This window comes from Podarcis gaigeae (genome assembly GCF_964106915.1).
Source record: "Podarcis gaigeae genome assembly, chromosome: 4".
NCBI classification, from domain to species: domain Eukaryota; kingdom Metazoa; phylum Chordata; class Lepidosauria; order Squamata; family Lacertidae; genus Podarcis; species Podarcis gaigeae.
In genome coordinates this window covers 8,112,893-8,139,344 of record NC_139677.1, presented here as the reverse complement: position 1 = coordinate 8,139,344, position 26,452 = coordinate 8,112,893, and the positions used below count along the sequence as shown (strand labels likewise).

The 26,452-nt window shown below is 40.1% G+C and overlaps 1 protein-coding gene across 5 annotated transcripts in view; it reads left to right on the top strand.

The window, feature by feature from the left end:
• Window positions 1–26,452, top strand: part of KLHL1 (kelch like family member 1) — a 135,141-nt gene that overhangs the window by 38,512 nt on the left and 70,177 nt on the right. For all 5 annotated transcript variants that reach the window (XM_083737807.1, XM_083737805.1, XM_083737808.1 and 2 more), the window contains exons 4-5: window positions 1,318–1,514; window positions 23,258–23,470. In XM_083737807.1, the coding sequence (XP_083593933.1) occupies window positions 1,318–1,514; window positions 23,258–23,470 (410 nt within the window). The remainder of the gene's footprint in view (window positions 1–1,317; window positions 1,515–23,257; window positions 23,471–26,452) is intronic.

Sequence of the window (26,452 nt, the reverse complement as noted above, 5' to 3'; positions counted from 1 at the left end):
GCCTTTTCTGCTGTGGCTCCCTGTTTGTGGAATGCTCTCCACAGGAAGACTCTCTTAACGCCATCATTACATATTTTTAGGAGCCAGGCAAAAACTTTCCTCTATGGCCTTTAACTGTCTGTGTTTTTTCAGAAACGGGTGGGATATTTTAAATGGTGTGTTTTTTTGCCATTTTGTTTTAATGTATCTCTGTGTGGTAGTGGTGGTATGGTTGTCAGTCTTGTAAGCCACTTTGACTTGTCCTGAGCAAGATAAAGTGACTGTCAAACAGAATAAGAATCTGTTATCAGTTTGGCTTTGATTTCCAGTATCCTGTTGATGACATAGTTGCTTTGAAAATGTTTGGAAGATTAGAACCCGTTTCAGCCTTCGCAATCCACAGCCATCTCAATCCCCTTCAAAAATGTGTTGACCCATTCATAACTTGCTCCCCCAGGTGACATGCTGCATTCATCTGAATCTGCAATCACTTAAAAAAAATATATTTTTTATTATTTCTCTATCCCACTTTTCCTCCAAAGACCTCTAGGTAGCCCCCCTTCTACTTTATCTTCACAGCAACCGTAAGATGGAGGTTAGGCTGAGAGACTGAGCTTCCTGGTTGAGTGGGAACTAGAACCCAGGTCCTAGTCTGACACTCTAACCACTACAGCACACTGGTTCTGGTAAGAACCTACATTAGTATGATGTTTGTACCTAATTTATTATTGTTACCGCTTGGATTTACAGTGAGTCCACATATAGACTCAAGGCTGTCTCACTGGACGCACAAGCTCTTGTGGTTAAAGGCTGTAAGTTGATTTAGCAATTACAGTACATGCTTTTGAATCCATCTAGTATCAGCTTTATAAATCTGATTAAAACAAAGCTATTATGGTGTCAGTCCTCCACCCAGTGAAAGAAAAATTAGGATACCGATCTCACAGGAATAGATTACTCAATACTTCAAATGTATGATTTGTTTTATAGTGCAATGCAATATCACCACTGGGTAATATTGTATGCCAGATTCTTCTATTCTGCAGTGAACCAGCTGTGCAATGCTACTCTTTTGGAGAACTGATGCCTAATAAAGGAGACTTAATTGAGGAGTGCAGAGAAGAAGGGGGCAGTATTAAATTTTCTTCTAAAACTTTCCCAACACAAGCATGCTGACGACTCAGTAATTGTGTAAAGTTTTTCTATTTTTCATCTGTTTTCATAATGGTTAAGTATTTCCCCCCTCTTGCTTCTTTGTTAATCACAATTGCAATTTGTTTAAGTGATGCACGCATAAGAGTAGCAAAATTTGCATGTGTGTCTTAATCTCTTGTACAGGTTGCTTGGAACTTAAGGAAGATACCATTGAAAACCTCCTGGCAGCTGCGTGTCTCCTTCAGCTTCCTCAAGTAGTTGAAGTGTGCTGTCATTTTCTCATGAAGCTTTTACACCCATCTAACTGTTTGGGAATCCGGGCATTTGCAGATGCTCAAGGATGCACAGAGCTGATGAAAGTGGCTCACAGCTATACCATGGTAAGGGAAAACTAAAAAAATTCCTTCCAGTAGCACCTTAAAGACCAACTAAGTCAGTTCTTGGTATGAGCTTTCGTGTGCATGCACACTTCTTCAGATACACCATGGTAAGGGAGTTCAACATACCTTATCACCGGAGAGCAAAGGGTACATAGATTTTGCTAGCATTCAGATCTTTTCTTATTTCTTTTATTGTTTCTTCATACCTTCTTATGCAGTATGCTTTATAGAAAATATTATAGATTGCAAAACTATAGCATTAAAAACTAGATAGTTTGATTTATCCATTATCTGCTCATTCAAATGATTATATGTAACAGACTTATTTCCTTGATTGAAATTTCATGTTCTTTCTTTATTGTTTAACTCCTTGGTTAGATAAACCTGTGTGTTCTGATTTGGTGATTTCAAAGTAGGCTTATCTCATCCCAATTTAATATACCTGTTCTTTCAGCCAAGTTAATAGAAAAGTGTAATAATAACCCTTTGTGGGTGGCTGCATGGGTACAGATAGAAACCGGCACCATTGTATATTGGCATCCCAGTTAGATCCCTTTGAATCTATATCTTATACAGTAATAAGAATTTTCCATTCTTGCTGCAGTGGATTCTCGCTACTAGAAATTCTGACACAGGAAGGGCGGGGTGGGGTTGGTGGTTCCAAAGGACCCCAAGAGTACTGTGGAGAAATGCTATATATGTGTGGGTTTGGTTACGTTTTTGTTTAAAAGGAAGATACGTTATGGAACCTCTCATAGCCATCAGGCCCTGTTTTGTTACAACATGACAAGCCTTTTAACAGTGGTTGCTAGGTGACATTTTTGGCAGGAGAGAGAGCTTGTTTGAAGGTTTACTAGGCAAATTTACTAGGCAAATTGCAGTTAGTTGAACAATTAAAACTCCATTGGGAGTTAACTATAGGAGAAAGACGGTTGGAATTTGGACTGTTGAGAAGTTGCTTCAGGAGAAGAGGTGTGGAAGTAATTAGTGGGTGGTGCATTTGGATAATTGACTTGAAGGGGAATGCCATTTAGAGGCAAGAGTCAGCAGCAGTAGCCCTTGAGTACATACTCATAAGGTGCAAAACTCTCATCTGGCACCTCTATAGTATATTGTATTTTAAAATAGGGTTTCAGAGTTTTTAGGGGGTTTTGAATGTTTTATGTAGATTTTGAATTTAATTGTTCTGTATGGGACAATGACAATAAAGATATCGTATCGTATCTATCGTATCATAAGTCGCCAATATGTGTAGTATCAGTATATTTGTGTGTGTGTGTGTGTGTGTGTGTGTGTGTGTGTGAATCGATCGATTGAACAATCAGCCTATCTATCTGGAACACATATTAACTTTATCCTGTGTCTGGTAGTGAAGTTCATCTCGTGTTCAAGCCTAACCACGTGACTAGGAGGTTGTGTGAAGCTTTCTGGGAGAATGTGTGGTGGTGAAGGTATTTAAAATACACAGACGCTAGTACTTGTATATAGATAAATGAGGCTGAGGCACCAGGATTCCTGACGTTGTGGTGGTAGTGGTGAAAGCTCTCCACAAGACCTGATATACATATCAGTATAGCCGTGGGACGCGGGTGGCGCTGTGGTCTAAACCACTGAGCCTCTTGGAGTTGCCGATCAGAAGGTTGGTGGTTCAAATCCCCACGACGGGGTGAGCTCCCGTTGCTCTGTCCTAGCTCCTGCCAACCTAGCAGTTCAAAAGCACATCAAAGTGAAAGCGGGAAGGTAAACGGTGCTTCCGTGTGCTGCTCTGGTTTCGCCAGAAGCGGCTTAGTCATGCTGGCCACATGACCTGGAAAAACTGTCTGCAGACAAATGCCGGCTCCCTCAGCCAGTAAAGCGAGATGAGCGCTGCAACCCCAGAGTCGGCTGCGACTGGACGTAACTGTCAGGGGTCCTTTACCTTTATAGCCACATAGTTTTACACACCCACAAAGTTTCAGTTTACATTTACTTCAGTAAAAGGGGGGAAAGGTAGCTTGTATTGCTCCTGTTATCAAATGCTCTTTCTAGGTTCATAGGAAACTGCCTATGGTCAGACTGTGGATTCATCTAGCTCAGTATTGTCTGTACTGACACATGAATGGCCGCTAGGAAGGGGCACCACATGCACCTTGGCCCCCAGCAGCTGCACAGTGCAGGGGCAGCAGCAGAAGTGCTGGATTGACTCTGCTGCTGTGCTTGCACTGCACCAGCCTCCCTGCCGCATCCTCCCCTCCCTTCTGATAAGCACATTGACATGATTGATGGGAGGTCAGGTGTGCAGCAGGTCCCTACTGGATGGCTGCCCTTGTAATTGACAGTAGACGTTTCCCAGAAGCTGGGAAGTCTTTCTCAGTCCTACATAACCCTAACCTGGGATCTTTTCAGTCTAAAACATGTGCTGTTCCAATGACTTACAGTCCTTCCCCTAAATTTGATTTGGATCAGTTAAAATTATTTTTTGATACAGAGAAGCTTTCATTATTTTCATTGCATTTTAACAATTTATGCTGTGCCATTATAAAAATGTCCGCATGGGATTATTTCCACAGTGTTTGAGTGTGCACAAAAGAATCTTTGGGTTCTAGTTGTGACATGAAATTAAGTGTCTCATTATAATTATAATAAAGGGGTTTCAGGAATGGGCGTAAGGCACATATCTATGTTTAGCCATAATTGGATAATTGCATAGTATTGAAGTATCACTACTTATAACCCAAAACTTAAAGCAAATGCAACAATTTAAATTAAATTAAAATTAAAATATAGAACTATGCTGCACCCAACTTGTTCCTTGTGACTTGATACTATTAGTAATATTTGGCTACATTTATTGTCTGCAGAGAGAACTGTTCCTTCTGGTCTAGATTGCAATTATTACTGTAGCAATAAACAGAGCCTTAAATGCAGCTGCTGTGACTGCCTAGCCAGATATCCATTAGAACAAGCAGCGCTCTTGGTCAGATGCTTAGATTGGCTGGCAGCTCTTCAGAGATGGAGGGACTCATCATGGAATGTCAGTCAAGAGGCAAGGAAGGCAGAGATCCAGACATTACTCTCTGCTGGCTCCTTGTCTTCAGGGACCCAGGCTACTCGCAAAGCGGGACCTGGAGCTTTACAACCTCTGGCAGTAGATTCATTTCTCATAACACTTGGTTTCCAGACCATTGATCAAATTTGTCACCCTCCTCTGCTCATGTCCCAGATTGTTAATATCCTTCTTAAATTGTGGTTCCCAGAACTGGACAGAGTACTCCAGGTGTGGTCTGACAAAGGCGGAATAGAACAGGACTATTACTTCCCTTGATTTGGACACTAGACTTCTGTTAATGCAACCTAGAATAGCATTAGGGGTTTTGTTTTGTTTTTGCTGCTGCCTCACATTGTTGACTCATATGCCAATACGTCATCTGGATGTGCTGATGTAAGTAGAAGATGAATTTATATGTTAATCCTGTTGCTGTGAATTGGCTGCACATGCTAAAGATCTTCAGCAGCAACTATGAGAAAGAACGTTTAAATGGGAATTTTACCAGTGTAGTGTTGGTTTGATTTTGCGTTTCTGCTCCATTTCCTACAGAAGTCAAAATTTCCCTGATATCCTTCAGGAATTAACAGTCTTCAGGGAATATGTATAATTCAAATAAGCACTTTAATCCTACAGCTACACATTTTTATTCCTGGATTGCAAAGTGGTTTGTAGCACCTCTGCTTCTTGCACCATTACAAATGTTGGTATTCATTCAGCTGCTATAGTTACATGATTTTTAGAGATTACAATTACCTGTACAATATGAGGCACTTCCAAATTATTTAAATAAATAAACAAATAAATAAATAACAATAATTAATAATTTTATGTGATTACCTTATTATTTAATGTATGCATAGCCATGTATAATAATAATAATAATAATAATAATAATAATAATAATAATATATTGTCTATCTTAATATTATATTATGACAAAGCTATAGCATTAAACATAGTGGGGACTGGAAAATAAGCTCTTGGGACTGTTTAAAGAAAATGGCAAGAGAACCAAGCCTGGTGGAAATTGTGATGATACAATTACAACAAGCATTTTTAGACAAAGACTAGGAAGGACGTCTTGTAGAGATAAGGATGCCTTTTTCTACAAAGGTGGAATGATGCCAGATGGCTGAAAGGGCAGTAAAAGAAAAATAAATACACAAAACAATCTTCATAAGCATTTTTTTACTGCTTAATTAGTATAGGCAAAGTGGGGAACAGTTTTGACAGTTTCATGAAGTCTTGCATTCCAATTTCATAAGCTGATAGGGTCCATGCCACATAATACTAGAGCAAGATAAATAAATATGTTACAGTGAACAGGACATTTACGGACAAGCCGGAGTTAAGATTCAGGGCAGAGAAATGAACCTTGTGAAATCTGGTGTTTAGTACACACAGTTGGCACCAAATAATTCAGTAGTAGTGGAACCAAATAAATAAAGGAAGTATCTACAATAAAAGGCAGCACAGACTGTGAAAGCAAACTAATGGAATAAAATGTGCAGTTTTGAACATATATAATGAAGTAGAGTCCACAAAAATCCAGGCAAGAATTTTATTTATAAACAGCTCTGAGACACTTGAAAAGATACAAAAGGAGAGCTCTTTGCCTCGAAGCCCTTTGTGATTTTGCGCAATGAATACACATGTGTTAGTCATTTGTTGTGCTGAGTCCACTTGTGTCCCCTGGAGAATATACCGTACTTCTCTGGTAGGAATAACATGTTCCTGAGCACTGAAATGCCAATATATTGTACCTAGTTAAATTCCATATAGCTTTCAGGATTATGCAGTTACAATTGCCAGGAGGATGGGATTACATGAATTTTGTAGACATTTATTTTATAATGTGAAGCAATTAGCAATGTGAAGCAAATATTTTGTCCTTTGTCAATTGATTGAAAATAAAAACCCTTCAGTGTCAAGTTCTTCTATACTAGTGATTTCCAAACTGTACACCAGGGCTGACTAGTATGCTGAGAGAGGGGATACAGTGTACCTTGATAAATCGAGTCATTGTGATGGATGTTTCCACAACTTCAGCCCCCTGCACACATTGACAAACTGAAGGGGGATCCATGCATTGAAAGGACATTAGAGCTGCACTGTTGGCCCTGCTCCAAATGTTACCCAGTTTCCTTGACCTCACTCCTGAGTGACCTCATACTGAGTGTGGGCATCTGCAATGGGCAGTACCATTTTTCTAGAAAAAGAGGTGCCAGAACTCACCTTGTTCTCTTACAATGGCAATGGCTCACAACCTCAGAGGTGCTGGAACTGAGTTCCGGCGAGTTGCAGCTGAAAAGAAGCCATGGCAACAGGGGAGAATACATGTGTACATGTCAATGGAGCTGGAATGTCATGTGACCAGGTTCCCAGCTCTTAATTAAGGCCTGTGTACATAGGCTTCCCCGCTGAAGCCATTCATGTTCAATGCATGGATGTCAGGGGAGAAGCCAGGTAACCATGTGGCATCTGGGATGAGGCCAGCAGCATGGAAAGCCCTTCAGATGATTAGTGTGGAAGGCTTCTGTGTCCATCAGAATGAGGAGACTCCAAACAGCACGGATGCTACCCTGAAAACTGCCTGCGGGAGTGTAATTTTCCCGAGGAAGGGACTAAGGAAACACCGGGGTTCCCTGATGCAGCCTTATTACAGGTACAAGGTAATCTCAGAAGTATTCATCATGGTCCCTTCCATGTGTGGAAAATTGCAGTCAAATACTGTATAACTAGCAAGTTTGGGGCTAGTTAATGTATTCCTAGGTTTGGTTAGGTCATACCCCCCTTACCTACCGTGAAGAAAAAAGTGAAGCTTCCTTTGTTCATTCTAGTCCACCATGTGAACCTGACCCATGCATCACGTCTGGGCATGATTGTTTCAAGCCCATACTGCATGCCCAGAAATATTTTTCTGTAGTTTGTAACCCAAGAATTTCCTACCTGTGTTTTTCTTGCTGCTGTACTGTATAACACATGAATGTGGCCTTTAGAGTGTGTAAGTAAAGCATTCAAACCTACTAATGGTGTGATCTGCAAGAGGGGTAGAGAGGGCACTGTAAGTGGACTAAATGGGATATTAAAAAGTTTAGCAGCCTATTGTTCCCATGCTTCACTGTGCTGAATGATTCTGTGTTGTCAAATTTTGCTGGGGGCTCTCTCTTACTGGAAAGTTTGGTTACACCCAAACTTTGAATCTAGGGGTCCAGCCCTCACTCAGATTTTAAAAATGGCTATGAGTAGAAAGACTATCTGATCTCCTCCCGCTTGGCCATCTTGTCAACTTTTGAAAAAGCTGAGTTTCACTGCTTTGCACTACTGCTTCCTGTACACAGTATTTTTTTTTAAGGATAAGATAGGTTTTTTCCTTCCTCACCATCCCCAGGCAGACAAGGTTTCACCCCAACAGGGATAAACACCATGGATATTCCACTATTGTTGCTGGAGAAGTATTCTGCAAAGAATAAAATGTAGTTGGGACATGTTTTGCTTGATTGCATTTAAAAGTCCTAATAAATGCATCAATAAATACAAATACACAAGTTTTTTTTTTCTCCATTTGAAATTGCTGAAGAGAAGAGTATTGCAGAAAAGAAAGTACCCAGAATGTGGAGCCCAGCATGGAACCCACTGCAGAGTGGCTCGTGAGTGATCTGGAGTGCTGAGAAAGTCTAAAAAGAAGCGGAGTGCTGTGATTGAAAGGAAACCAGCAGCTTATTCTACGTTGTGTCCTTATGAAGAGCAGTTCATAGATTTTTTTTAAAGTTAGACCATACCTGAGTTCAACAGCAATTTTACCATTTTAATGTAGCAGTGTCAGTGTTACTCAGACATGCCTGGAACTTGTCACAGATTGCTCATTATATATTGGATTTTGCACCAATTAAAGGGTCGGTATAGAATTTGATATGCAATCCATTGCAAAGGATATCATCAAAGCAAAGGGGAAGGAGACTAAGGCTGCACTTTTATCTGTACTTATTCTGGGAGTGAGTCCAATTGAACTCAATGGTCTGAATAGATATGTATTGGATTGCACTGTTAGTGAATAATATAAACTTAAGAAGGGGGTGGGGCGACACCAAAAACTAAAATAATGTAGAAATTGTTAAAGCCACATGAAAGGCTGGGAATTTAGTCAGAGAAAAGGGTTTAAGTTGATGACTGATAAAGCACATACCTTTTGAGAATATGTAAAAAGAAAGTAAGCACCCTAAAGAGGAGAATAATATAGCCAAAGATAAGTAAAAAAATATTAATTCATTTATTTCAGTGGAATAGATAGGTGTGCATTTGTAGCTACAATTCTATGCACATTTACAGTGGAAGTTACCCCTATGTAAACATGCATTGCTCTGTAAGTTTTCTCCACTGGAACTTGAAAGTGTCCAGCTTTATCATACCTGTGGCTATTATTTATCCAACTGATAACAAATTGACTGCAAAAAGTTATCACTATTCTGCATACAGAGCTTCAGAAAATGCATTACTCACATGAAAGAACAGAAAACTTGAGTCAAATATTTTGTTTAACTTTCCCCTTTCCTGAACCTGAGCTTTATAGGGCATGTTTCCTTTGGAGGAAAAATATGGGAGATTTATAGAGTTTTTATACTAAAGTTTAACAACCGAGGAGAAAACAAACAAACATACAACTGCAAGCATGAAGGCAAAACTAGTAAAAAAAAACCAGCAATGTGCAGCATCCCAAAAATCCAAATCCAAAACTGCATCTTTTCTTTGGTCTTTATGCATGTTCTACGAGCTTATACAAAGAAAATATTTTTTGCTACCTCGGTTATTGCGGGTGGACGTATCTCAAGCTTTCACATAAATACAAGTGTAGCCACGTTGGTTCATAAGAAAAAACCTCAAAATTCAAACACGTGGCAATTTTTTTGAGTTATCCTCTGGCCTCTGGTTCCAAGGAGGACTGTTTAATGAGTAGACACACTACTACCTCTAAGAGCTTCAGGCATCACCACCCTCATGCAAAGATGCATTTACTGCACCTTGGACTCACTAGTGGATAGCATGGTTGGGCAACAGTGCTTATCCGACCTCACAAAAGCTGAGTTTCTGCTGCTTACTGGGGGCGGGAGGCAGGTGTTGGGGAAGTCAACATGCAAACTTTGTAGATGATGATGACTCCCTTGCCCCCACCTAATCCCTCCAGCCAGTGAAGGTCCTGCACTGAGTACCAAGGTGGACAAAACAGGGGCTGACTAACCTCGTCCTTGGTAATACAAGCCAGGTTGGCCTCCACATCCACGATTAAATCATGGATGAAAGATGTCTTGTTGTGGACTGCCTTGGCATTGAAAAGCACCACCACTAGCCTAGAGAATGGGTTGACAAGATGGGTTGCCACCCAAGCCTTGGTGGATGCAAGAAGGACCAGGAAGAGAAAATAATTTTAAGCATCTGCCCCTCTTCTCATGAGGCTTATCAAACCTTCAACATCATAGCTCCCCCTGACTGTGATCATTATAATACAGGCACTCTTCCCCTCTGCATTCACCCAGGCACATAATTTTAGTCACCACACATTATTCCTATCAAGAGGGAAAGTGGAAGGCAGGGCAGGGATAGTGTTTTGAGACAAATACCTGGTCTGGTCACAGCAGCCATGCTTAGTTGTCTGGAGCTATTTGCTCTGAATTCAGCTGTACAGTGCACCTAGACTCTGGCACACTATTCTGGTTCCATGAGTGTTATCTTTTGAAGCCCACAGGAAATATTAGCAGAAGTAAAGAGGAAGGCAGATAATACGACACAGATTTTCCTATATTAGTTATACCAATGTTTAGCTATTCATGCAGTGTACGCAATGAGAGCCATAGATCTGTCTTGCTAAATGATAAAATTAAACAAGTATTGGTGTGAGTGATGGATTTAAAAGAAGAAATCATGATGTCAACTTCTGCTGGATTACCAAGCTTCCATAGATCAACAGAATGGTCTTTCTCATGGGTGAAAGGCAGTAGCAAAGCTGTATTTCTCTGTGTTCGTGATATTAAAGGAGGCTTAGACTTCCCTTGCTTTTGATATCTTTTCCCTCCACCCCTGTTTTCCCCATAAACTGCTGTACTTCATAAGATCCCGGCTTGTGGTTTGGCTTTCTGGAGGTGCTTGCTTGAAATGAATGGATATAACTAGCACTTATCACAGTGTGGAACTTTTTTATGATAAGCTTTCTCTAATACAGCAGTGATGCCACAGCACCACTTCATCAGGGCACAGTTGGGGGAAGAGGAAAAGTAAAAACATTTAAGGGACCGGCATATGGACAACAAGTCAATTAGCAGGCATATAAGGAAGACAACTGCTGGTACTGAAATGCCTCAGATCTTATCGGGAAAGTAGTTAAGCAAACAGCCCATGGTGAATTAGTCTGCAATCTGATGCCTAATTTAACTCCAAGAACCTCCAACCTTATTGCATAAATTGCACAAAAGGAAATTAACATGTTAGAAAATAAGGCTGAATTACTGCATAGATACAACACTAGATCTGCTTCTTGAACTGAAATATTTTACATTTAGGTTGGAAATTTTCAAGTTTAAGCCCATCAAAAAGAGACCTAAAATTCAAATTTAATTTCTTTGAGGAACAGACACTGACCTCCTGGTTACAATACACAGAACTGCATTTTTATATGTTCATAAGAACTGACCATATTAACGTACTGTCAAACCAGTTTTATCAACTGTATTTTATTGTGAGAGGAGAATGCAGTATGCATCTGCTGACATCAGTAAATATAAGCATAGTTTACTGAGTAAGTAACCAGGAGATGCTCACCATTCTACTCCCTGCGCAAAAAGCATAAGCAACAACAACAAGAAGAAAGTTTGAAATGCATTTTCCAGACAATTCTACATTGGCCAGTCAAGTTAAAAAGGATTCTAATCTGAGTGCAAAGGATTCAGTAGCCTCATGACCTGTGACATAGCTTATTGATCTGTCTCAAACTCTATATACATGTAGGCCCCTAAGTTCTGACCTTACATGTTCAGCTGAGCAGGAAACTCTACTTACTGCGCTTTCAAAGTGCCAACAACTGACTTCAGGGACCCTGGGTTAAAGAGCACATTGTCTGGATCTAGGTACAGTTACCCACAGCCTATGTCTAACTTCATGTGGGTGATTCCCTCTAAAGAACTTGGAATCTAGAATTGTCTGGTGGTTGCCTGGCTAGGAGATTGCATTGGGGTCTAATGTTGGCTGGTTTGAACTTTTCAAAAGGAGAGTGGAATATTTTGCAAGAAAGATAGGCCTTCTGCTCAAATTACTTTCCCCTGTCATATGTATCATTTTTTCTTGTTACCCTCTCCCAAATTCTGCATGATTTAAGTTTAGTATGTCATATGAAGTAATAAAAGTATGCTTGCCTAAAAGAGGTCCTTTATGATGTTGTTGTTTTAAAAACTTTTGATAAAACTCTCCGTAGTTAATTTTATATGAAACTTTAAGTGTCGAAGTTTATTTTTTTCTATATTTTATAGAGCCATCAAGATGTGCAGGACAGGTAGAATTTTGTAAGACATGTCAAGATTCCTGCTTTTCTGAAGTAAGCATTAATTATTAGTGGCAAAGTTTCAAATACTGTAATAATGTCTAGAGTTCTTGGCCTTAATCCTGTTCTTTTACCAGAACCATTCACTATTGCTTGTGGAATATCATACAGTCTCTTACGCTCTTCCATGGTATATTTGCCTCCTCATTGTTCTCATCACTCCACCAAGGAGCCACAGAGAAGCCACACAGAAATGAGCCATTCATTAGCAAACCAACCAGTCAGTCAGGGAATTAGTATCTGTGTAAACTGCTTTGAGACTATAGTACAGGGGGCCACACTTTCATAATAAAAATTTGCTCACATCACACCATCATTTTTTTTATTCATAAGAAATACACTGGGGAAAAAAACAACAATTAGCGGTGCTTGATTTATAACATAGAGCACAACTACTTTATAGTATGGTCATCCCAAAAGTATAAAACAATGCAGCTACATAAGAGCACGAGTCATTCCCAAAATATAATTATAAACAAGACTCTTGTATGTACACAAACTCATTGAGAGGTGTGAGCTTGCTTTTGTGGGCTAAAATCATTTATATTAGGTCAAATTTTTCACTTTTTCACTTTTTCTGATCTTTCGTATTTGTAAGATCACATCATTTGTAATTTTTCACTTTTTCTGATCTTTCATATTTGTAAGAGTTGAAAATCCCTGTTCACATCAGTATGTTGTGGAGACGGATAGCCAATGCTTCTGAACAGAGGTATGGATACTGTTTCTGGTTGTGTGTGTGTGTTTGTGTGTACACACATGCTATACTATACTACACTGGAATGTTTAAATATTTCTTTGATTGCCCTTGAATCTCAAAGGGGTCCCATTTGGCCTGTGATGCCTGTTCCCCAAAACCACGGCCACCCACCCCTCACATTACATCATATAAGGTGTGGGGCAGGAACAAACATAGCTACAAAGTAATCACCAGGAGCTTTAAGTGACATTCTGATAGGTTTTTTGTTGGTACAAGGTGCTCCCCTATTATCTTGCTCCAGGAGGGGAAAACAATTTCCCCTAAACTGTTGTTAAAATGGAGGAGGGAATACCCATTTTAGCAGCAGTTTTAAAGAACACTGTCAAGGGAGGTTGTTTGCCAAAGGACTTTCAAAGAACTTCACACTGCTCTTCCAACCCTTATAAATTACAACCTTTTATTGTAATTATTTGCATGATTTACCCTCAGCCACCCACATATATGGTTTTAATTATTTCAGTGTTTAATTTTTTAAAAAATGATTCCAACTTGATACATTCCCAGGGTAAAATATGGTATAAAACCAGAGGTTCAAAAGAGCAGTGGGGGGCTCTTTGAAAGCCCATTTACAGACAACCTCACGCTGCTCTTTGAGCCTCCTGTTTTGGGATGTTGAAAGAGCAGTATGGGGGTATTTGCATTAGGGTTTTCAAGCCACTCCCTGCACTTTAAAGTCTCAGCAGTCGGAATTTCAAAGTGCAGCATCATGTGACATCATAGTGATGTCAGGTGATTGACAGGTTTGCAGTCACACCCACCTGTCAGATTTGGCCTTCCAGGGGAGATAAGAGCTAAGTTATGGTCTGGCTTATTGTTACATTCAAACAGACAAATCATTAAAGGTAAGACTTGGCTACTGCTTATGCTTTGTCTAGATTGAGACAAATCATGAGCCTTTGTTCAGCCATAATGCTAAGCCAAATCATGGCTCACAGTGGCAAGGCAGCAGGACTATCGGAGGACCAAAGCAGCTGTGAGTACCTGCACCCCAGTTTGTCATACTTCACTATGGTTTTGTTTAGTAATACATGTGAATTGGGCCTGCAATTCCTAGTCTCATTTCTATCCACATTTTATGTAAGACTGGGAGCTTAGTGGTGTCTTCTGTTAGATCTTTGTTTTGACTTCCTGATTCTCTGACTTTTGGTAAATAAAGTTGTAGTTAGCAGTGCATTGCTTGAGATCCTAATGAATGTCATTAGCCCACTTTTATTTTTAGAATGAATAGGAAGTGTTCCTATTGAAAGTGGGGGAACAATATGTGTCCTGACACAGTAATGTTAATGGGGATATCATATTTTTCACTTAATTAGTCCATGTAATTGGACATAATTGATGTTAATTGAAATGATTACATGATGCAAAGAAAGAGAGTGAACTATATTTTAAGAGACCATATTTGTTTAGATTCGTAATCCTCCAAAATTAATTTTAAGAACACTACTGTGATGGATTAGTTTAGTTTACTACCGAAAACTGAATAGGCCTAAGGCCATGTTCTCCTTTTCTTTTCTTTCTTTTTTTTTTAAGTGCTTAGTACAGTTCAGTTTGACAGCTATATAATTGTTTGCAAGGTGCTGTGTACTGCTCACATTAATAAAAGAGCAGTTCTAACCCATCAACCTCTCATCACATTTTCTGGCCAAAGAAATTTGCATTGTTTGAAACTGAATTAATGAAAGGGTTTGCATCCTTCTGCTAGACAGTAAGGTGTGAGTTCTTTTGGTCCTTGGGGGATGGAGTTGGTGAGATGCCATGAAGTGCTGCCCTCTGTTGCTCTCGCCTAGTCAAATTGCCTGCTAAGAAATTGCTCTTGGCTGAATGTAGTGCTTCCTGTAGAAAATATAAAGGGGGTGAGGAAGCCCCCATAACTTATTATTTGTTTCAGGAGAAACCAGGTAGTCTTCCATTTGTTCATTTACTTTGAACATGTATGTGCTTCTTTTTCTGTAATAATGTTTTGAGACTGGAAATAGAGGAATTGTTTTGAAACTGGAAAGAGAGGAATTGTTCCTAGCAGTTATAATGAGGATATCATTTTATGAATATCAGTTAAGCAATAATGTCTTATTATGTATCTTTTCGCATTCTGGAAGACTAGAGCTTCCACAAGTCTTAAACAGTGTACCATATCAAATGGCCCACTATTCCTGTGGACGTGACTTGGTTTTGTAGTGATCTTACCATGACAACAGCCTTACATTTTTGCCTTCAATCACCAGATCACCCAAATCGTGAAGAGTGCAGTACACTGTGTGGCCTCTCACATGTGCACAGATCAGTACATCCTGTGGCGGTCCCAGGGGTGCCATGGAGACCATGAAGCCCTGTGCAGAGCAAGCAAGATATCAGGAATTGGGGCACCTCCAGCACCAGCCTCAAGTCAGAGAGTAAACCCATGCATAGCCCCTGAAATTAGAAATACACAAACAAGAAAAGACCATATATTTTGCTGGGTAAAACACATTACAAAGCCAGTCTTGGTGAATCATGGAAACTCTAGTTCCCTGACCTCCACCCTGAAGTTGCAACTGGAACAAGTATCTGGTCATAACAAGCTGGGCCAGTAAAGGTCCACTCATCTCATTTGATCAGGTCTCAGTAGTTCATGGCAGGTTGGCTTTTTCTTCAGCAACACATCTGTTGTGGATGTGAAAGCCCATCCTAAGAAAAGTCTTAGGATGCATGCTTATTCTCTTAAAGTTTGAAGTAAGAGAAGCATTATATAGGGGGTGATAACAATTCTTCAAGGGCCAAATTGTTCAGTCAAATATACATGCCACTTTTTTTGCAGGGCAATTCACTCTGATGCATTTTACATACCCTTCAACATTCCTCAGATGAAAGTAAGGACATTTCTCACACACACCCAGCTGTGCCTCCTTGATCCCCCATCTTTGTGTGTGTCTCCTGTAGAGCATTTCCTGTCACAAGAAGGGCGGGTGCCACCATCACTTCACCAACAGCACACAGCACACACACCATCTTCAGAAAACCCCTTAGTACCAATTTTATTCTGTTTTAAACTTTGGTATATTTACAAAAACAAAAACGCATGCCAATAGATAAATTTTGGAAAGGATCAGGATTAGATGTGGATGCACAAAACATTTTAAAATTAAAAAAAATCAAGGTTCCTTGCGCTCCGCTCCTCCTCCCTTTCTTGCCACCAAGGGTAGCCCTGCCCTCTCCCTGACCCCCAGACCAGCACATCATGCAGGGCTGGGCCTCAGGGACAGCAGCGTCTCCTCCTCGCCTGCTCTTTAGCAGATGCTATGAGCTGCCCAAGGAAGGAGGCCAGCAGTGGTGGCCACGGAGAGGCTCTCTTGAATCTGCCACTGCTGCCATTGTCATTGCTTGGGACAAACTTTGGCTCATCCTCCTCCCCGAGTTCAGCACTGGCGAAGCTGGCAGGAGAAATAGGCACCTTTGGGGATCAAATCAGAAAAGTTGTGATGGCTTTTGTAATTCTGGGACTGAGGGACGCGGGTGGCACTGTGGGTTAAACCACAGAGCCTAGGACTTGCCGATCAGAAGGTCGGCAGTTCGCATCCCCACGACGGGGTGAGCTCCCGTTGCTCAGTCCCTGCTCCTGCCAACCAAGCAGTTCGAAAGCACGTCAAAGTGCAAGTAGATAAATAAGTACCACTCTGGCGGGAAGGTAAACGGCGTTTCCATGCACTGCTCTGGTTCGCCAGAAACGGCTTAGTCATGCTGGCCACATGACCCGGAAGCTGTACGCCGGCTCCCTCGGCCAATAAAGCGAGATGAGCATCGCAACCCCAGAGTCAGTCACGACTGGACCTAATGGTCAGGGGTCCCTTTACCTTTACCTGGAAAATCAGGAGACTTGGAGGGTATGATTTTAGCATATAATAAACAACCGTGACGTGCCAACTCTGTGCTGAGGCTGCGTTAGTCTCTTTAATTGGCATTCAGAAATATAGCTGGCTTTTATGTACATCTTAAAATTGAGCAGAGACCATACTGCTTTTATGACAAGTAAAAAGCTCATAAAATCTAATGTTTTGCTTTCTTTGATGAGTATTATAGACAGAATTAATTTTTTCTTTGGCTTTCTATATCAGGGGTGAGATTAGGGTGTCTGGTTTGCATTCTTGTTTATCTTCTTGCCTCCTAAAGCATTTTTCATATTCCCTGTGAAAAAGCCTATCGGAGAAGAAAATATAGCGCAGAACTGTAATAAATAAGAGATGAACTATATGCAATAATACAACATTTATTTCCAGGATGGTGAAATAGGTATACCAAGAGCATATTGCAGACTGGGTTTTAGTAAGGCATTGCAAAATTACAGTATTTAAATTAATGTATTAAATATCAGGCTTGCAAGACCATGGGCTGGGAGAGAAATGGCTGAATGTGTTTATTTCTTTATTTGTTTGTGTTATATCCCTCTTCTCAAAGGAGCCCCGTATGGCATCCACATCCACAATAATAATAGAAAACATTCTGAAAAAGTTAAAACATCCTAAAAATCGTTACATTTGAAAACATAATTTCTTCCATTGATCTCAGGTTTTCCAGGAACAGTATCCCACCAAATGCTTTCAAATTCTTCCTCCTCCTCCTCCTCCTCCTAATAATAATAATAATAATAATGTCAGAGAGTGACATACTTCACTCTTGACCTCTGCAAGTCTTCTACAAAATTCTGGTGAAAATTGTTGCCTATTATTGGAGATGACTTGGCTAGGACTCCCAGAGCATGAAAAATAGCTTTCATTTTATTGAGAGCTTATTTCCAATGATCAGCTTCAGTGAATTTAGGGAAATAGTTTATCATCAGAAGATAAGGGGTCTTCCCCAGATAAGATGGGTCATTCCCAATTTTCCGCCAAGTCAGTTTAGGAGGACAGCAATCTTAAGAGGTACTGGCAGATTTGCCTGCCTTCTGGCACCTGTGTTAAAATCTCCACATACCCCTTTTTTCCCTGCATGATGATGTGCCAACATATGGGCATTCTCTTGTATCTCTGATGGGCCTGGTTCCTTTAGGCCCTGTTCCAAATGATGTCTGAGAGCCTGTTTGTCTGGCTTTGCAATTTGCATTTGGTATTCCGAGTGACCACTTTCTACCCTCTGAAGTGGAAGTTTCCTGTTTAAATTCATTCTGGAGCAGTGAATGTTGTGCTGTTATGTATGAGGTCTGGGGGAACTTGATGTTTTTCCTATGATGCAACCTCCAAATTTACTTCAAACTTTGCTTTAAGTGAATTCTGGTAAAAACTTGGGAATATGCAAAATACACCTTACTGGTTTTTTTTCAAGAACATTTTTCTGCTTCTCTCAAATCCACTCAGATTTTTCACCTTTGAAAGAATTTTCTTCTTTAGATATTGATGTAATCAAAATCCGGTGGTACCCTCGGGATACATGGAAACCATGACTGAGAAATTTCATTAACCTTATGGAAACCTTTTATTTTTTTACCTTTTATCAAAATTCCTTAAATAGCTTGCCTAGAGAGGAATGACCGAGTTGACTTTAAATTTTGATATATGTAAAAAAATGGATGGTGTGATCTGTAAAAGTGGGAAATATATGCTCAGTTCTTCCTTAGATCTTGCCATAGGCCTTAAAAGGCAAGGTATCTGAGCACTCCTAGTAATGGGCTAGTTCAGCCATAATGAAAAACAATGGTTTCCTGCTATGTGATAGACCATGATGAGTCTTGGGCTTGCATGTTCAGAAGCTTTCAGTTGGTTAACAGAAACAAGCTACAAACAAACATAGTTCTCTGTGACATCTGAATTGGTAAACTCTGGTTTGTTTAAACTATGGTAAGAAAAAGGATGGATCAGGCCAGAGTTTCAGATCCTTACTTGTTCTGAAACTATAGTTTACAGTTTACATGTTTGGTTTAAAATAAGGAACAAACACTTCTGACCTTCTCATACACAAATGAGAATATATTTGGAAAGCCTGAGACTTACTGAAGCATATTCACATCACAGAAAACCATGGTCTATCACAGCGGTGGGGAACTTGATTTGTATCCTGACCTCAGCTCAGCCCTATGGGTCATTTGTAAAAGGTTTATTAAATGATGGGTGCCACAAGTGAGTCCTGTCCCTCACCAAGGAACAACTGAGAGCCCATCTTAAGGCATCAGAGCTGGAAGTTTCCCACTGCTGATTTACTGTTATGCTGAACTAGACCAAGTCTCAGTGATAAAATGATGCCTGTTATCTAGATTATCTAGGGGCTGTTGCCAAGTATATGTAGCACAAGGAACTCCACAAAAACTATTGACATTTCTTTATTCAGAAATAAGCTAATGTGAAAAATAATTGCATGTTTCCGTTTGTTGACAGTGCAAGATCATTTGACACTTCTGATAAAATAGGATACAATGCACGTTTCTTCAGAGTATGCAGTTTGCAAAAGACCAATAAAACAGGCATATCTGTCAGTTTAATCAATATAATGTGCCACATGAAAAATGCTTTCCAATCTCATTTTAGTCTGAAATTTATCTGTGGGGATCAGAGAGCACATTGGCAAATTTTCAGCATTCAACAAGCAGTTCAATGAGCAGTTTGTAAGTGTTCTGTCAGGGTAAAACAACTTAATGTGACAGGTTCCTGGTGACTTGTATCATAATGTTCTCCTTAAAAAGTTTATAATAGTACTTAATTTGGGATAAAGTGACAATACAATCTGTGGATTTATCTTGTTGGGGAAAAGCAAGAGGAAATGGTATTCTATTCTGAGCCAACATTTTCAGAGTACATAATATCATGCGTTATAGATAATGTTATACCACAAGGGTTTCGTCCAGACGTGTCCCTCCACTGATGGAAGACTCATTGATCCAGTGGAGCCTTCTGTTAGTGGAAAGCAGGAAGGCAATTTTCTCTGATTCTAGATTTCTATAGCCCACTGCAGCTGTCCCAAATTCATATTCAATATTCATGAATAAAGCTACACGGTCCATTCAAACAGCCTTTAAAATTGGAAGGGAGGTGATTATGGTGGTGGGGAAAGCTAGGTCGTTTAGAGTCTATGAGGACTTGTAGGGTGGGGAGTTGCAGTGTGCTGCTGTTTATATGGGATTTGTGTTAGTAGAAACAATTTTACAGTTTTCTGGATCCAAGCAATGGAATATTATTCATTTCTTGGTAAATAATCTGCATAAATAAAATGCCAGTCCTCCACATTGCGTTATATGTTTGCATAACTAGGAAATATAACCCATATATGAGCCTTGCAGATGAAGAGGTGGAGCTATACAGGTAAGAGCAAGAGCCATGGGTGCCAGGACTGTACTTTGTTTCAGCCAGCAGCACCTGCTCAGGGATGGGCCAAACCCAGGTCAGACACAGCTGAGAGCTGGTTCCAGGGGAGCCAAATCCATAAAGGGTATTGTGAGCAGAGTCAAATCAGGCCAGGGTCAAATTCCAGAAAGGGAGGTCATCAGGAAGAAGTCTGCTGGGCAGATGAAGTGGAAAGTCAGGTCTTAGATAAGTAGAACAAAGACACACTTAGCAGCATCGTTCGTCAGGAAGTCTGACTAGTTAAACTTGAACGCTGTGCCTCCAACTAGCAAACTCTGACTGAATCTACTAAGTAGAAAAAAGCTATTCACTTTTGCTTTTGTCTCCACAAAGAAACAAGTGTCCACCTTTAAAGAGAACCTGCTTGCTTTAGGAGTCTTTGATGATGGGATGTAGAGTGGTTGGAGCATGAATGTGGCTTCAGAGCTGGAGTTCTTGGATAGTAGTTGTATCTCTTTAGGCTGAAGATGTTGATTATCCTTTCTGATGATGGGAGTTCTGAGGTGGTAGGGACATTGAGGACTGGTTCTAAAGCCCAGTTTGGTTTGAAAAATTGTTTCTGCCTGCTTTCTGTGAGGACATGATCAGAGCCCTGTGGATTGCAGGTGGGCATCTATCCCAGTGGCATCATACAACTTAATATTATTCCAAATTCACTTGCATTGGAAAGTAAAGTGCATTGTTGCAACAAGGGAAAAACCTGCCTCCTTCCCCCCACATATGGTGACCTTGTCTTTTTACTGTCGGGCATTGAGATGCAACGTGTCTCTCTGGGAAAAACATAAGAAACACTGCACTGCTCTCAAAATGTAGAGAAGAAGCACTCTTAAGAAGAACTATATGTAAAATAATTATATCTAACGTAACATGTAATATCATTCCCAACTTATGGTTCAAATGGGTAGAGATGTGTTGTGAAAAATATACATAATGTATAGAAAGAAAGCATGCAACCAAAGTTCAAAATATTTTAAAACAATGAAGATTTGAAAAATACAATTGCATTTTGACTATAGAGGATTTTTCAGTTCCTGCATTCGTCCCAGAAAAACAGCTATCTCATTTGCTAAATAAATAGCTTTTTATGGCACATATATTTCAAGGGCGGTTTTTACATCTATGAGTTAATGAAGGTTAAGATGTGATTTCTGCTTAAAGAAATAATATTAAATTACTCGAACCGATTTCAAGATTTGATTTTGTTCTTTTACCTATCAAATGAAATTAAATCTTTATGATGGAGTTACATCCAATCATTAACCAAGTATCTCTCTTCTATTTTAAATCTGTAATTACATTTCTTGAAAATTATAATGGTTTGATACAAAATTAATTTAAACCCATTAGTTTAACATCTGTAAACATTTCTATTATAAATTCTCAAAACGCCACATATTGTTCTTGCCTGAAGATGGTTTCCATATTCCCAGTGTATCAAATATGGGCTGCTTAATTTGCATATTATTGATGCAAATTGAGGACATTAATTTATTCCTGTGGAAAGGCATCTCACGTCAGGAAAGAGTGGCTTTTCTCATTTGTCTATTTATATATTAATACTTACACATACATACACTGCCTACTCCTTGTTTCTTCTTTGAGAGATCAGCAGAGACGTGGCAGAGTTTTATGCTCACTTATCCCCATTTCTCGTATTTTAAAATTACATGGCTCTGTATGGAAGTAGAACTCATTGGTTTCCCCTCAGATCTTGAATCTTGCTGGATGTGTGCTAAAATCCAGTCATTTTGCATTAAATTGTAAAGTTTTTTCTTGGTTAGGAGGAATACTTCTTTGGTAACGTTTGAATTTGATAGAACTCAAGGGAGGGCCCAGCTAGTGGTCATTTTGCACTCTGCTTCACCTCTGCTCAATAAAGATACCTAGTAAACACAGTACAAATATAAAAATGATATGTATCCCACAGTCAGGATAGTTTATATTTGCTACCAGGCATGAGTGTTGCAAAGTATATCCCTACTGCCTGCAATGAAGCTGGTTTTGTGACCCAGGCTATCTCTCATGTCCTGAGCCACATAAACCTGGCACTTAGCTTTAGAGTAAATCAAGCAGGTCAAAATATTCGCTAATGCAAATAATATGCCCAAGAATGGGATTTATGATGTGTTACTAATTCCATTTAGAGATTATGTGACCTGAGCAGAGAGAAGACAAAGGCTGCTTAACATTAATGTATTTGTTGAAACAAACAAATAAATAAAAGGTTCAGGGTCAGTTCACACTCTCCTAAGTAAATGGTGAAAGCACTGTACTGGAACGCTATGGGAATTAGCAAGGAATGGGTTGTGCTACCAAAAAAACTCACATCCTCCCCAAACACCCCAAAAAGTACTGGATAAAATTAGACCTTTAGCAGGGAAGCATATTGCAATAGTGGAAAGGGTAAAGGGAAGAAAGGGCCATCTAGGCAACTAGATTTGTAGGCCAGTTGATTTGTTGCTATTCATATTAATTTATGGACATTTATTCCCATTAGGCCTGGGACGTGGGTGGCGCTGTGGGTTAAACCACAGAGCCTAGGACTTGCCGATCAGAAGGTCGGCGGTTTGAATACCCGCGAGGGGGTGAGCTCCCGTTGCTCAGTCCCTGCTCCTGCCAACCTAGCAGTTCAAAAGCACGTCAAAGTGCAAGTAGATAAATAGGTACCGCTCCGGCGGGAAGGTAAATGGCGTTTCCATGCACTACTCTGGTTCGCCAGAAGCGGCTAAGTCATGCTGGCCACATGACCCGGAAGCTGTACGCCGGCTCCTTCGGCCAATAAAGCAAGATGAGCGCCGCAACCCCAGAGTCGACCACAACTGGACCTAATGGTCAGGGGTCCCTTTACCTTTACCTTTATTCCCATTAGACTACAGATGATAACCTTAGTGATTGTGTGTCCGAATGAAAAAAACCAACTATAGGTTAGATTTTTACATATTATCTGTCCTGAACCGGTTGGTTCTCAGGGTTGTTGTTTGGTTTTGGTAAAATGTTGTTATAAGTTTGCTTGTTGTACTGATACTCTTTTTTGTTAGTTAATTATGGAATGTTCATTTTTCTTGGTAGGAAAACATAATGGAAGTTATTCGAAATCAAGAGTTTTTATTGTTGCCAGCAGAGGAACTCCATAAACTTCTTGCAAGTGATGATGTGAATGTTCCCGATGAAGAGACCATTTTCAATGCCTTAATGAAGTGGGTTAAGTATGACATGCAAAGGAGATGTAATGACTTGAGTATGTTACTTGCCTACATCCGATTACCACTTCTTCCACCACAGGTAAATTGTTCTTCTTCTTAATAAAAGCTATATTTTTAAAGGCATAATATTTTTTGCTTTCATAAATAGAGAGTTTTGAAGCATGCATCTTGCTCAGCAATTTGAAGTTATGTTTTAGTTTTTCCATATTTATAAAGTCTCGGCCAGTGGCTTACCAGTTTTCTTCTGTAGACCAGGGGTAGCCTGTCCTGTTTCGCCACCTGAGGTCAAACAAGAACGTGCCACTGCCTGCCCACTACCACCGTTGAGTCCTTCCATTTCTGTCATTGTTGCTTGTCTTCCGCCATGGGGTGGGGAGATGAGTAGAAGAAGAGAAGAAGAGTTTGGATTTGATATCCCGCTTTATCACTACCCTAAGGAGTCTCAAAGCAGCTAACATTCTCCTTTCCCTTCCTCCCCCACAACAAACACTCTGTGAGGTGAGTGGGGCTGAGAGACTTCAGTGAAGTGTGACTGGCCCAAGGTCACCCAGCAGCTGCAGGTGGAGGAGCAGGGAAGCGAACACGGTTCACCAGATTACGAGTCTACCGCTCTTAATCACTACACCACACTGGCTCTCTGAGTGGCAACACTACAGTTGGGAATGCCCCAGCTCATGCTGAACTTGGCAAGATCCAGGACGCTCCTCAAAACTTGCAATTTCTTTTCCCCCACCTGTGGATAAAGAGGCACAGTAAGGAGGAAAGGATATGTGGGGCGTGACAGCCCCCAGGGGTGGGGAAAATGAGCAGCTGCTATAGTTGACTAGTTCTTTGCATCAGGCCCTCTTGTATTTGGAGTATTAATGACAGAAGTAGTGGTGGCGGCCTTTAAGTCAATTGAAGAATGTGTTGGTAGTATTTTATTATGCAGCTCATTGAGAATCAGCTGTATAAAGATTAGAAGAAAATTATCTTTGCTATAAGATGGCTGAGCTGTTATGACTGGTCTCCCTCTCTGCCATTATTAAGAAAGTTGGCACTTAATTTTGCCTAAAATGAAATTTCAATAAGAATTTGGATATTCTCCTAGGACAAAATATTTGAGGAATTTTAAAGGAAGCAGAAAGTGTTTCAGGTTGATAGACAGGCATGGATTGGCTCTGCTGCACCAAGCTCCCCACACCTTACATTTCCCCTAAAGTAAGCACCAGTGGTGTGATGTGTTTGGAAGACAGGAGAGCAGCATTGTCCCATCTGTGCACAGGCTGATAATGTGGGCTGACCAATCTGTTGTTTAGTCATGTCTGACTCTTCATGACCCCATGGACCAGAGAACACCAGGCACTCCTGTCTTCCACTGCCTCCCACAGTTTGGTCAAACTCATGCTGGTTGAGTTTGACCAAACTCAGTTTGGTCAAACTCCATGGACAAAGACAACAGGGTTGACCAAAGATCCATCTAATCTAGCATGCTGTTTCCCCAGAATAACCAGACATATTCCTGTGGGAAGCCCCAAAGCATGGCATGAGGACATACCCCCTCTCTTACTTTAGGCCCCCAGGGACGGGTATTGAGGCATGCTGCCCCAATTGCAGAACGTTTTACTTAACTTTGATGTCTACTAACCATATATAGCTGTCTTCTCCATGAATTTGTCTAATCGCCTTTTTAAAATCCATCTGTTTGCAGGCCTAATTAACTATGGGATTGGTAGTTTAACTATGTGCTGCATGAATAAATAATACTTCCTTTTATTTACCTTATTTGGATAACCCCTGGTTCTAGTATTTTAAGAAAGATGTCTCTATATATTTTACACACCACTTTCATGTCTTTATTTACATCTTTTCTAAACCAGTGTTTCTCAAACAGTGGGCCTTCAGCCACTTTCAGGTGGGCCATGGTGCCACAGTCTGCAATAGTTTTTTGGTTGGACCAATGGTAGCACCAGCCATTCCTTGCATAGCTTTTGCCTCATTCACAGCTGCTGCCTACTGGATTGGCATTTTTACTGAGCTTTCCATCATATCCCCAAGATTTCTTGCCTGCCCTGAAATTCCTTCCCCAACCCCTTCTCTCTCCACCCCCATTAGCTCATATGGATTTCTGCATTGTCACATCTGTTGATTTGCATCCTGTATTGAAAATATCCTGCTTGATAATTAAATTGACTTTGCATTGCTAGTCCAAGAGGATCTGACAGCTTTTGAGCTAATTTCATAGTCGTGTAAAAAATTGTAATCATTTGACATCTGATGGCATCACTTTGCTCAATAACTGAGTGACAGGGAAGAACCTGAACCACCAGAAATGTCAGTGTTTTTCAGAATTTCATGTACTGTTCTTCCACTAAGTGCAGTTAATGTGAACTCTTTGTACCTGTCACAAATGCTATTGAGATAAAAAAAGGTACTGGCAGTTTAATTCTAAAGCTATCAAAATTCTTTGTCTTATATATACACAATTTGACCCAATGGCCATTCATTTCATGGCCTTATCGGTGGAAATTTTGAATAACTGACATGCTGCTTTTAAAATAAAAAAGAACTAGTGTAGAAGTTCATGGTTTTTTTAAAAGGAATTTGAAGTCACATCTCTTTGAATATAAAATGCCGAATTAATGTAACTGAATTAGTAACAAATCTTAAGTACTGTAGTTAATTCTAGTTAATTTCTTTAGTTAATTCTGGGGTATCAGTACATCAGAATAATATTTTGATAAGAACTTTTCTCTCTACCAACAGTCCCGTTTACTGACAGCAGTACAATTGCAGTATCAGTGAAGTCATTGCCCAGTCAGGCGCATTATGTAACCCATGATAACAGCAAAATAATAAGACTGTGCAATGGTGATGGGATAAAATCAGACCAAATCTTTATTGACAGCAGCAGGCAGGGTATTTGCTGCAATCTATGGGTCACAGCGCCGCTGGACAAAGGTGTCCCTTGCTTATTGGACACAGAACAAGGCATTTTTTAATGCAGGGTGCATAGTTCTTTTCATTGCTGGTTTTTTCTTTCTTTCCATAGCCAAAATTATTCTAGAAGGCCAAGATAGGG